Source organism: Diadema antillarum, unplaced genomic scaffold (assembly GCF_040938485.1).
Source record: "Diadema antillarum isolate AM-2024a unplaced genomic scaffold, OU_Dant_1.0 seq00000002_RagTag, whole genome shotgun sequence".
NCBI classification, from domain to species: Eukaryota; Metazoa; Echinodermata; class Echinoidea; order Diadematoida; family Diadematidae; genus Diadema; species Diadema antillarum.
This window is the reverse complement of record NW_027271124.1, coordinates 1,651,258-1,664,637: the sequence shown is the minus strand read 5'-3', so window position 1 is coordinate 1,664,637 and position 13,380 is coordinate 1,651,258. Positions and strand designations below refer to the sequence as shown.

The 13,380-nt window shown below is 36.8% G+C and overlaps 1 protein-coding gene across 1 annotated transcript in view; it reads left to right on the top strand.

The window, feature by feature from the left end:
• The window catches only part of LOC139724884 (lysine-specific demethylase 5A-like), a 73,884-nt gene that overhangs the window by 31,826 nt on the left and 28,678 nt on the right, over positions 1–13,380 (top strand). The window contains exons 4-8 of the mRNA XM_071636007.1: positions 325–387; positions 5,617–5,685; positions 6,497–6,607; positions 9,354–9,479; positions 10,839–10,995. Of these exons, the coding sequence (XP_071492108.1) occupies positions 325–387; positions 5,617–5,685; positions 6,497–6,607; positions 9,354–9,479; positions 10,839–10,995 (526 nt within the window). The remainder of the gene's footprint in view (positions 1–324; positions 388–5,616; positions 5,686–6,496; positions 6,608–9,353; positions 9,480–10,838; positions 10,996–13,380) is intronic.

The window sequence follows — 13,380 nt, the reverse complement described above, 5'->3', positions numbered from 1 at the left end:
TTGGCAAAGGTAATTAAGAGTGCAGGAATAGTAATCAGAAAGGTAACATTATGTATATTTACATTAACTGTAGTTGTATTAAAAAGAAGACTTCATCTACAATGTTTATTTGGGTTCAAACTGAATATTCATGTTCACATTCACAGATCTATATGTTGTAAGCGTACAAATGTGCATGTACACCCTACATTTTAATGTGAACTGTATACTGAAAGAGTACCACGGTAATATTTTTTCTGTGTAGTGCAGGAGTTCCACATGTTACCATAATGAGCAATCAAATTCAGCAAATCAAATACCACGATGCCTTCTGTACTTCTGCAGGGATGTAGACTGAAAATTCCAAATGTCTGTGGAAAATGCTTGGATCTCTACAACCTGAGCAAGGTGAGTATTGGTTTGTAAATATGGTAGAATAATGTATTATCCCCCAAATTCTGTGTGTACAGTAGCTCTGTTCTCTTCATAGACCATTATTACCTTCTTATGTGCAGTGCAGTAGCCATTCATAATGTGTGAAGGTCAAGCAGAAACCCTTCAACTTCTGCACTTAAAAATATGAACCTGCACCATATGGTGCATCTCAGTACACATGTAGCTGTTCATATGCTCCAAGAATGAAGATCAGTAAAATAACCGGTAAGTTCGTGTCATCAATGGATGCTTCACAGTGGTTTTGTCCTCTTCTCTTTTCTGTCACATTGTTGTTGTTGTTTTGTGATTATTTTATAAACATCACGATGATCTCACTTCGAGGTTGTGAACATGATTATTTTCTTGAGTGAAGCAAGCCATTGTCTTCAAGGAGCAAACCATTGTGAATACTGATCTGTACATTTTATGTATGGGGGGGGGGAGGGGGTGTGGGACAGCTTTAATGACTAAACTCTTATTTCATTTTTGCTGTGTGTTGTGAAGAAATAGATTGCTGTCCACCTTTTATGATAAATGTTTGGTTGTTTTTTTTCCCATCTTCAGGATTTGAAGATGCATGAATTGTTAAGTTTTTGTTTGTACAATTGTAGGTCTTTTGTAGTGAGTCTTGATCTCTCTGTCATGAATTGTTAATTCATGCATTTTTGTCATTAATCACCATCCTAGGATTTTATCTTATGGACATTAATACAATTGTACATCAGAATACAACATCAGGTGCGACATGATCTGGCATAATGAATTATTTTAATCATAGTCAGTTTCAGGCATGACTGTGAGAAGAGGGCACATGGAAGTTTATTGCTTTTCCTCAAATGAATCTGTGAAAATTACAGATTTATGTCCTAAATATTATGTACTCTCTTGTGAAAACAGGAACCTTAGATCTGAATAACAACCTTTAAATTCATGATTTTAGTCTCTGCCTAATTGTACAGCATTTATTTGTGTTAGAGTAAATGAAGAAAAATAAAGATCATGGCCTTTGTTGCTGATGTTCAAATGAATAATGGTAAATTATGTATGCTGTGAGTGTGATTGCATCCATTCCAAATGGCGACTGATATTTGGCACTCAAGAAATTTAGAAATTCGTTTTCTATTAATGGAGGCTCCTGCGTGCAGTGTTTATTTTCTTGCTTGCAAAGACAAAAGACAAAGGCCAGACCTTAAGTATTTTAATGAGGCTGCTGCTTCATCCAGGAATCATATTGCCATTATTCAGCTCCTCTGAGTGGGGAGAGAGAGAGAGGCGATGCGTCTCCCTCACGTGACATCACAGAGGGAGATGGGTTCACTGAGAGTTCAGCAGTCTCCTCCACAGATGGATGTGCTGCTGCTCTCATGCTGATTGCAGGCCGTCGTGTCTGGGCAATGCTCTGCGAAGCCTGTGCATTGCGGCCGCTTGCGGGTGTGACTTGGATGAAATTAGCTTCTAGTGCTGGCTCGCAAATGCTGTGTGTGTTTGAAGAATGGTTAGGCTACCCTCAGAGGATATACATGGCATTGTTTATACAAATGTGCTTCTGTACATGACCACGAGATCGTTCACACCTTGGTTTGTGCAGACTAGCAATTTTGCCTGCTAACTTTTTCTCTGTGGAGTATAGTTTTATCACAAGTTCTTTATCACTTGTTTGTGCATGTGTCAAAGTGTAATTTTGTAACACCACATGTAACAGAATAGAAAGGAAATTATATCTGGTCTGCCGCATTACAAGTGATCATCATTTGAAATGTACATGTGGGACTGGGGATGCTGAAATTCACTTGAATGCAAATTACAGTGGGTTCCTTTGAAATTTTTTCCTCAAAAGTTTTGCTAAAGGGTAAAAGATTCAGGGACATTTCAGTACTCCAGAAGTCATGTGACATTTTGTCAATTACAAAAGGGTGAAATGACCTGCGGAATTACTCCGGACAAATGTAACGTTACTAACTGTAACGTTGTATACTAACCATGCTTTGGGGGTCTAGCTAATTAATCACTGGTCGAACTGCTAAAGATATTTGCGTGAACATTTGTCATGATGCAATAATTGAAATTAATGCACCACTATGTTTGAAGTAACTTGAATTTTTGCACACTTTTTGTTACAAGACATCAATTTTTTTGTCTTGTCCTTTTTTCGTAACGTTACTAACCAGCCCTTTTAGTTGCCATAACAATTCTAATATTTGTTGGATTGTATTCATTCGTTTTTATATCATAAACCTGGGAAGGGTGAACATGTTTTTAACATGATTTGGACTTGAAATGAATAAATGGTGATTTAGTAGTAAAAATAAGTATCTAAATTTGCTTAAATGTAACGTTACTAACCGCGGAATTGCCCAGATGGAATTAAAATTAGGTTTAATATTACTACATGTAGTACTAGTCATAGTTGGCTCTTTCCAGACCCGGGCTGCCCAACCTAGTGCACCCTTACCACTCCAGTGTATGTTCTGATTTTGGCAAATGTAATATTGATATTCATGATTGAAAGCCGAATAAATAATAATAATGATAATAATGATAATAATAATAATAATAATGATAATGGTGATGATGATGATGATGATGATGATGATGATGATGATAATAATAATAATAATAATGATAATAATGGTAATAATAATAGTAATAATAGTAATAATGATAGTAATAATAGTATCACTAACATAATAGTAGCAATGGGGGGGGGGGTGTGTATATAGTGTATGTGTGTCTGCATGTTTACAAACCCAACTACCGGTTATTGATTTCATTGGTGTATTTACGCATACGCCACGCTTCTCACTGAAATCGTTTAAGCTTTGAATGTATGTATGAGTAGCATTATATAAATGTCAAGTATTTCATTTCTTTAGTAGACATAGAGAAATCAATTTCCTTTTTATGATATGATGCAGGTTCACACAATATTACTCAAAAGTAGATCTCATGCAGTGCCATGAATAAAATACTGTTCACTGTAAAGTGATAACACGTTGAAGAGAAACACAATCTGACGAGTATTATGCGATTGTCATTACAGGCATGTGATGGAAATGCCTGTTTTTAGATAGTGTTAATCAATGTGGTAGATAACTAGCTTGACATCCTGATTCTGATAACTCCAAGGCTGCTGAAACTTTGGGCATATGTGGCTTTTTTTTTGTACCATTCATGCCACTCTTAATCTCATTGGGTTACATTTGTTTTGATATTGTCAAGAGCTCAGTATTGTACCCAAAGATCATTTCCTTTATTATCATTATAACAAATGTCTTAAGGCAGGTTATCAGAAATTAGAAATAATAATAACATTGTGAAATTATTCACTGCATAAAAGAGTTTATGGGTATACATATTCCACATAATTGCAAATGACTCATACAGTATATATTCAGAAGCATCTCTGACACTCATCCAAAGAATGCCTCTGGGTGTGTATCTTTCTCTTTTTTTTCTCTCACACATGAGTCAAGGGAGATATGAGATCCACAGCAATTTTGCCAGCTTTGTAATGATGCATTCCCTGTTGTGCCCAAGCTTGGCTTTAATAATCTTTATAGTATACATGTATTTCATTGTAGAGTGTACTCGCAGCCAAAATAATGGATTAGAACTTGACTTCTTTCATAATCTATGAAAACTAATATTAGTAATTTGCAAAAACATTTAAATGCAATTACTGTAAAACGAGGAATGTTCGCATGCATTTGAATTTCGCGAGTGCCAACATTCACAAAATTATTAAAAACGCGCGTGAAAGTTCTTGCCTACACAATATGCATTGGACGCCAGTGGCAATTCGCAAAAATTCATGCCACGACAAAGGTCATTGGCTCCAATTAGCAAAATTTTCATGCTGCGAATATATTGTGTTTTACAGTAGTATGTGTAGAATGTTTTTTTTGTGAGTGCATGTGTTGACTCAAGAAAACATTTTTAACAAGCAAATATGTCAGACATATGCTGTTTTCTACATACCTGTAGTTTAGACTTTTCCTGTTTCTTGTGAAAATGTAGGTTGGTGCTTTTCAAGTACAATCTTCAGTGAGCTATACAATGTTTGTTTTTGTCCTGTTTGATAATTTCACGATTTTACTGGATCAGGATTGTGGAGACTGCATGGACAAGCACTGAGAACAAAATTCAGCCTGCTTCTGGGACATTTTATTCTTTTTTGCCACTGAAACTATATAACAGTCGGAGGACTTCAAGTCATTGCACAGTGGTACAAATTTATTTGGTGCTGCCAATCAGTTTGTTTGTGGGCTATCTTGCAAACAAGCAAGTTCTAATTACAATTGTACCACCGAATTTTGAATTTAATAGAGGAACAGTGAGAACAGCATGTGATTTGGTTACAGGCATTTGTGTTTGATAATTGTAGAATCATCTTCACTCTCTGACACAGTGTCCATCTACAACTGTATACATGACATTCAGATACCAATAACAAGTTTGTCCACACCATGCAATTTTATGGTGTACATGTAGCATGAATGAAAGCAAAAGCAAAAGCAAAAAAAAAAAGATCCTTGATATTTTGCATGAATATATGTGAGGGGAGGATGCAACATAACTGCAGTAGGATGCACAAAGCCCTTGTGGCTCATATTCAAGCTTTGGGGTTCTGTTTGTAGGAGGTACTGCTCTCTGGCACCATCTTTGCCTTAGTTTGAAAGATTGACAACAGGGAAGGAACTGTGATCCAAGCAGAAGGTCTTTGGCTAGAAGAGATATTTAACTGTTTGTAGACACATTTGACCCACTGTTTTGTACCTGCAAGTCTCTTATATATATTTGGCATGTCACTTTTTGTTATGGCAATTATAATGTTGCATGTTTTGTATTTTGAGGGTGTAACACAAATGTGATGCCTGTCAAGCTAACTTTGGCAATTATAACCTTTACAGTTTCTAACTTGTAGAAATATTTTCCTTGCAATGATGTAGGACAATCATATATTGATTTTAAGTTTGCCATCTGGGGAATTTATGTCTGCCAAAAACCAAAAAATTATTTTCCAGACATTATATGGCTTTTGTGATGACCCAGATGCATCGCAAATATATTTAAGCGTGCCAGTGCAGCACGCTAAAATCCCTCATGGACCACCCTGCAACTACATACAATATGAATCATAATTCTTCTTTATTAATAATTCAAGCTGTTGAATTGTACATTTCTCTGTTACTTGAATTCCAGATCGTGCAAGATGAGGGAGGATTTGAAACTGTGTGCAGAGAACGGAAATGGAGCAGAGTAGCAAACAGGGTAAGCCCTAGCAGCAGTTAGAAATATTTTCTCAGGGATGCTCGAGAATAATTCAGTCATACTGTGTTTATCTCCTGTCTGCATCATAGATTCTACAAAGAGAAGATCTTGTCACTTACAGCTATTGTAGGAAAGAGTTTTACTAATTTATAGGATTTCAGTTGTAACTTTGTCATTTCAATTTATCTATCGCTAAATCAAAGGAGTATGTCTATTGTGCAACAGGGTGAAGACGTTGGAACCTTTAACGTGATTGACACTCTACTTATTACAACTCGATGTGATATTTTGTCGTTGAAAAGTTAAATACACTCATTTTAGTTGTACATCCACAGAATATGTTGTCATTAGTGTATGTTGTGTAATCAGTTGTGTATATGTGTAAGTTTGTGTTTGTTTAATGTTTCTCAGAAGGGTGTATGCTATGCAGTAGGAGATTACTGCAACAGCAATACCACTGCAATCCAAAGCTAATTCTCGGGGGAGTTTACAATTTGTATCCACGGTGGTATGAGGCAGAAAAAATTGTTCTGAGTGTTTCTTATGCTTGTGCAGACTTGCTTGTCCTATTCTTTATATTTTAGTTTGGCTGTCTGCATATAAAAAGTGTAGAAGGTAAATCCACCTGCTGAGTCCCATTGTATATGCATTCAGTGCTCATAAGACCTTGTTAGTGGGACTTAAGCACCACACTGTGCATAATAATTACTGATATATTTCAGGTTGAACTGATTGATCATCTTGTGGCTGTAGAGTGTAGTGCAGAGTCCAGCTCCCAATCCCTTCTCGAACATTTCTGTTTTGTACACAGTTACACTACCCCCCAGGCAAAGGTGTAGGAAGCCAGCTGCTGAAGCATTACGAGAGAATCCTCTGGCCGTTTGACGTCTTCCATTCCGGAGTGCCCTTTGATCAGCCTGTGGTATGTATGCTGATGGATTGTAGACCCTTACAGAGACAGAGACAGTGAGAAAATTTTATGTAAATCTGCCGAAAGAAATTAATTAGATCATTAGACGATTGAATAAAATGGGGCAAATGTTCTCATATTGATGGCCCTGTGAAGGTGGGTGAGACATCCATACCTCGTTGGTGACTGCAAAAGAGCTGTCATGGTTGAGGGAATGTGCAGCCACTCGTGTACGATTCATCAGCTTCCTTAAAATGCCAATATTCACCAATTTCGCAGTCTTTGTTGAAGGGACTATTTCTTCCACATTTGACTCGAGACCTATGAAAGACATGCTATGCATACTCATTATACCCCCCAAAAAAAAAAAATGGAGTTACTATTCTGTATAAAGGGCTAGAGAAATCTTCATTTTTTCCACATACCAAATGAAGCATGAGGACTTCTTTGTATGCTACATTGCAGTTACTGTAAAAGTGGATATTATTGTGTGATTAATTTTCACGCTTGGCTGGGTAAGATTAATTTCATGTGTTTTGAATTTTGCAGAATTAAGACATCATCTACAGAAACATACATGTATGCCAAGCAAAAATATTGTCATGCTTTTATTTTCGCACTAGTTTGTGGTTGCGCGAAGAGCGCAAAAATTTCATCGCTGTGAATATGTCCACTTTTACAATACATGACAAGTATGTGTGAGATGGCCAAAGAATGTTTCTAGTAAGGAATATATTATTGAATGACACCTTTCTAATATGAATGATTTTGTCCAAACTTTCGCTGACCTGGTGTTTCTATATCTCTGCGTTTAAAAAAAAAAATGTTTTTTGTTCTCCCTTAAAGGGACTGTACAGTACTGGTTTAGGTAAGGATTCATGTTTTGAACATTCCTAAGTGAGATAATGAAAAGCCTCTTATGAAATATGAAAGAGCATGTAATTTTAAGAAGGATTCAACGTTTATTTGATGAAAATTGGTTTTCAAATAGCTGAGAAATCCAAAAAAGTGCTAATAATAAAAGGCAACATGCCCCAACTTTATTAGTATCTCTTTGTTTCACCTTGTTTTTAGATATCTCAGCCATTTCAAAACCGATTTTCACCGAATAAACTTTTGATACCCCTTAGAACTGCATGCTCTTTCACATCTCATAGAGTGGTTTCTGAGTATCTCATAGAATGTTAAAAGCTAAATCTTCACCTCGACCAGAACTGTACACACCCTTTAAAGGTAGGGAATCCCATTTGCATGCCTTAAATGAAGAGTTGTATAAATACAGTGGTATGTTGAAGAGAATATCACTTTAGAAACTCCCATAAAGTATTGAAAGTGGAAGGTAACATTTAGAACATTTTTTTGACGGTTAGATTTTGAATTGAATTGTTTTCGGGGCTGACCGTAAATTCCAGTACATTACTAGGCTACCTTTGCAGACCCATGTACTGCATGTGTGTCCATCATGTATATTTTGTGAAGAAAGTTCATCAACACTTACAAACATTTCTATATACATTCTTACCACACACTCTATATGTTATTACATCAGCTCTTGTACTTTTAGATTTGTGTTTATAGATCACAAATACAGAAGAATGCAACAAAAAGGCTTAAGTGTGGCTGACACACAGAACTACTGAGTAGTTGAGTTTTGTGCATTATTCAAATTTTAGATAACTGTTGACTTCCAAATTTCTAAGCAGTGGCCTAAGCAAGTCCCCTGAGGTTCATATTTAATGTTTTGCTGCATTTTGGGAGGTCTGTAAAAGATATCCCCTACCTTTAAAGGTAAATGTTCATTGTATAAAGATTTTTCATTCTGCCAATAATGTGAGTGCAGATGACACAAGATGGTGATAAATGCCATGGTGCCTGACATTTAGGTATATTCAGGCCACAGAGGATGCAGAATATTCTTGTGTGCATGCTGAGTCTGTCATGTAAAAAAAAAAAGCCCACCCACAATTTTTCAGTTTTTGCATCTCACTACTATGCATGTATAAGTTATGGACTCATGACTATGAGTGAACAGTCAAGAAAGGGGAGCAGAGCCTCATGTCCAACCTTGAATGGAGATTGTATAAAGCTGAGTAGCTTTATTTGGTGTTATTCGATTTCTCTTGGGAAGGCCATTTGGCGAAAGGGAGAGTTGGCTTTGATTTTGGCCTTGTTCACCTACATGTACCCATTGGCATGACTGCTGCCGACCATGTGAGGTTGGCTAACTGAATCTCATTGCGAAATCATGGACCGTCATCACTTTACAGTATATGTCATTAATGGTATCATCACGATGGAGGTCAAACAAATTTTTAAAACCCATATTGAATAAATTAGCTACGGCTCACTCCTCACTTCACTGCATGAAGTAGAATGGGAAATGGGATATATGGAAAAAACAATCAGACAACGATGACATTAACTGATGACATACTTTTGAGGAGTCACAACACATTGATTTGGATTTGGATGTGAATATTGTGGAAGAAACATCGGAAGGTGACAGTGCTTTGTATCATGGTACTGTTGTACAAACGATGATTAGTGTATGAATGGCTGTTTTGTTTTTAGTGTGCTTTTCAGCCACATAGCTGTGCTCAAACTGTACATCATTGTGACTACTTTAGGGTGTGAATTACATCAAAGCAGGCTCATGTATGACAGCGAAGTGTGCTCATATCCAAAGTAGCTCACTTTGTGTCCTGCATTGTCTCTGCTGAGCCAAACACCGTATTGTCTTTCCCCCTCCCTCTTACAGCAACCCTTACCTGAAGGCGATGCAAAGGACAAGGACTATGTGCCCCATGGTATCCCATCCCGCCAGGCCATCAAGCCCTCCTCCACCAGTGGATACAGCCGCCGGGTGAAGAGACAGGCCCCTGAGGTATGTGTATGCAAAGCATATTGCTGTGGTTTGTTCTGGGCAGTTAGATGTCAGTTGTAGCTTTCTGTGTGCCCTTTCTATGTCAGATAGTTGTGATCTATACTCATTTTGACTACCACTGGGACAGCCAAATAGATCTTGGTAGTTGCCATTGTGATGGAAATTAATATTCAGCACTATTGGCATCCCATGACTGCACAGTGGAGTATGATTAAACAATTTTGACATCCTGTTGTCAGCAACTTCTTGCAGAGGCACACTTATCCTAATCTTTTATCTTTATTCATTTTTTTTGCTAGTATTGTCAACTCAACATAGTTATAGGAATAAAATCCCCAAGATATGTTGAAAGACTCTATGTGGTGTACCAGTCATAACAAAACTTCATCAGAAGTAAAAACCTTCTACTGTACCCATACAAAAGGTTTAGATTGTTATGTTTTGTGTTGTAGTACTTACACCACAGCCCCCTCTCTTCTGAACATAGGGCCTACTATACAAATGGGAGCATAGTAGATTCCATATCTTGTTTTGGTAGTCACAGTAATTGCTTGGTGAAGAGCTACACGTCATTATTTATATGAGCTGACATATGTTGTGACAGGTGCTGGCACACAGCCTATGTGGCCAACAAACATTCTGATGTGTGAATAGTCATTTCCTTCCAAAGCTGAATGTAGTTGACTTGTGCAGTGTCAGTTGAATACTGAAAAAAAAAAAATGCAGGCTTCTGGGAGTCACAGGAAAACCTGGAAAGTTCATGGATGTTTGGAAATGTTTTTTCATCTGCATAGAAACGAAGTGCAAAAGAAAGAAACCTTACTGAAAGTCACGAAATAGTCATGAAGAATGCTATTGCGGAAATTTTGCCCATTCAGTAATTCCCAAAATAATTTTTTTTTTTCATGTAATTGTGTGACTGTGCATGTTTGAATGCTAAAATCCTGAGTTTCTATGATATTGCTGCAAAGTCACTTTTTTATATGTATTTTGGTGAATTGATTACATTACAGTAAAAGATGGTGTACTCTCTCATACAAATTTGTCTTCATTTGTCTTTCACATTGAGGCCTGTCTTTTGCCAGCTTTGACAGTTTTACTCGCCATTTAGTTGGCATTGGCTGTCAAAAATACATTAATCAAATTTGTAGGCCTCCAAATTGATTCATGAAGCAATGTAGAAAGAAATGACAATTGTGCCTCTCCAGAAAGCTCTTAGGCATCCGTAAGTCACATAAGGATTAGGTCACAGTGTCAACTTCAATTAATGGATATTACATAATGTTATTAATCCTACCAATGAGAATGCTAACCTATCAAGTAATGACGATCCTCTCTTCCACTCTGCACACCTCACAGGAGCCACTGACCGTGGACATCAGCAACAACCCTGAGCTCAAAAAGCTGCAGTTGTTTGGTCCTGGTCCGAAATTCCAGGGTCTCGGCCTCGTTGCCCAGCCCGGGGAAAAGAAAGGTAGTGATGAAATAATACCCATCACGAAGAGCGCAGAAAGAAGTTAGTGTGATCCCTTGTTTTATTTTGGAGTTTCCTCTATATCTAGTTTCACACATATCATACTCAGCACTGGTTGCGGTAAACACTAACCCTCTCTTCTCTTAAAAAGAAATTACAAAGAAGAAATGCTTCTTCTAGGGTATTTTGGTTTTGTTTGGTTTCTTATGTGCGATATATTTTACCCATTTTTGATGTTTTAAAATGATATAAGGTTTTACATCATGAGGAATTAATCGTCTTCCTTTTAACAGAAAGTGTGAGACAGAGATAATCATTGTGCATGAATGCAGTAAAACAAAGGCAACATGTCAATATTGAATAATAATATGAACAGGACGTCAATGATACTTAGAGCAAAATTTTTAAGCAAAATCTATGCTTGACCTAGTGGTATTGGTCAGTTGATTTGATCTTCAGCGGGCATCTTGTAACAGCCGTTCAAGGCAACTAACTGATGTCCCCTGCTTTGTGGCATGGCAGTCTTTAATTTAACATGTGATGGAAAGGAATAGATGTTCCACAACTATACTGAGTTCACATTCCAAGTTGGTATGTCTCATTTTTACTCATGTCATCAAGGCATGCTAACTTTTTGCTCCTTAAGAGCTAGAATTCAGTAGTATAGATATGATATTGTACTCCATTTTATCATCAGCATTATTAAAAACCCACTGTCAAGAGTAGCACTATCATTATTTGAAGAAATGCTCAGAAATCTTCATCAAATATCTATTTAGTTATTGTAGGGGCTTTCTGTGTCGGGTTTGGATTTGTATCTTCATCACATTGGTTAAGTACTCTCAGTCAGTCATCTACAATTTTTGATACCTACTGTCACATACATGTAGACTAATCATAGATTTCCTCTATTGTTTAGGGAAGTATTTGAAACATGATTTATACATGTGTCATTTGATCTATCATGTTTAACCACTATAGGGTGTTATGTTCTGTTTTAGATTTATTTTTTTTTAAATGTGTTTCATCTGTGCCCTGTTATCAGTTTGTTGCTGTATTTTGTTTCATTGGCCCGACACATAAAGAGCACGTCCATGCCATGTTCACACGTTAAAATTTTGCACATTTGCACTGAATGCATGCAGGTCAGAATAGGCAATGATGTAGTCACCTCACAACTCTGCCATTGGTCTTAGTTATTATTAAAATGATGTCTTTGTGCGATGATTTGGCAATTGCCACCTCTTTCCCACTAAAATTCGGAATTGCCAAGATGTAAACAAGACTACAATAATTTGAACACAATGTTCACCTCTTTCTTGTTTTCAAGATCCCATGTTTTATAAAATGGAAAGAATTGTGTACAACTCAGTAGGAGATGACATCATCACCTCTGCCTGTATGAATTTTTTTTAATGAAACCTTACGATTCTTTTCATCTGATTTTACTCTAATCATTCCAGTTTATGTGTCCCTTTTACATCTCTGAAAATTATATTCCTTTCATAAGCTGGTATATTGTAGAGATAGGTACCGGTAATTCAAACCTTTCTTCAGAATGATAAAACTGGGAACTTCTCTATGGTGGAAGAGGAAACAATACTATAGATTTCCAGGGAATTTGAACCCTGAAAAAAATGCCAACAGTTTAATATTCTGGGTACAAAAGGGGAGCGTATTCTCATTTCTCATTCTCATATTTGTAATTTCTTTTCCAAAAACTCTGAGGTATATTCCTGTCAGATTTCATACATGATGTTTGGAGACATTATTCTTCAATCATAAAAAAAAAATTGTGACATTTGTAAAAAGGATTTATGACCTTTAGAGCCGACTGAAACGTGATGCAGAATTGCACTTTAAGCCATTTGTAATGATTTAGATGATACTTGGCTCAATTCTGCTGTTGCTGTTATTTTAACTAGACAGAAACTTAACTGCTACCACTCCAACTAAATCTTCATTGACACTAACTGCTTGTGTTGCTTGAATATAAGACTTTGACTGCCATAGAAATGCTGACTATTAGGAGTGGCAGCTATCCAAATTACTACTTCAACCGATTTGACTTTTGTTACTACCATTGGTGCAATCACAATTTACAAGTTTGCTTCTCAGAATGCTTGAAATACATCACTGCTTCTGCTGCAATTATGCAATCATCATAACCTCTTTATTTACTTCTACTTACAATTGTATAGTGATTATTTCTACTACTTCCATGGCTAACAGGTCCTCTGACATCCATTACATGTTATATAATTGCATGAAACCCGTCTGCATGTTGTTAGCTGGTGCACCGATTATGGCAAGGTGCATGATAGGTATTGTTCAGTTATTTTTACTGCTGATGACATCACAAAGAGCAAGAAAGATTTTTCTGGGGAGGGGGACTTGGCAGGTGCTGAAAAGTGAAAAATCCAATGA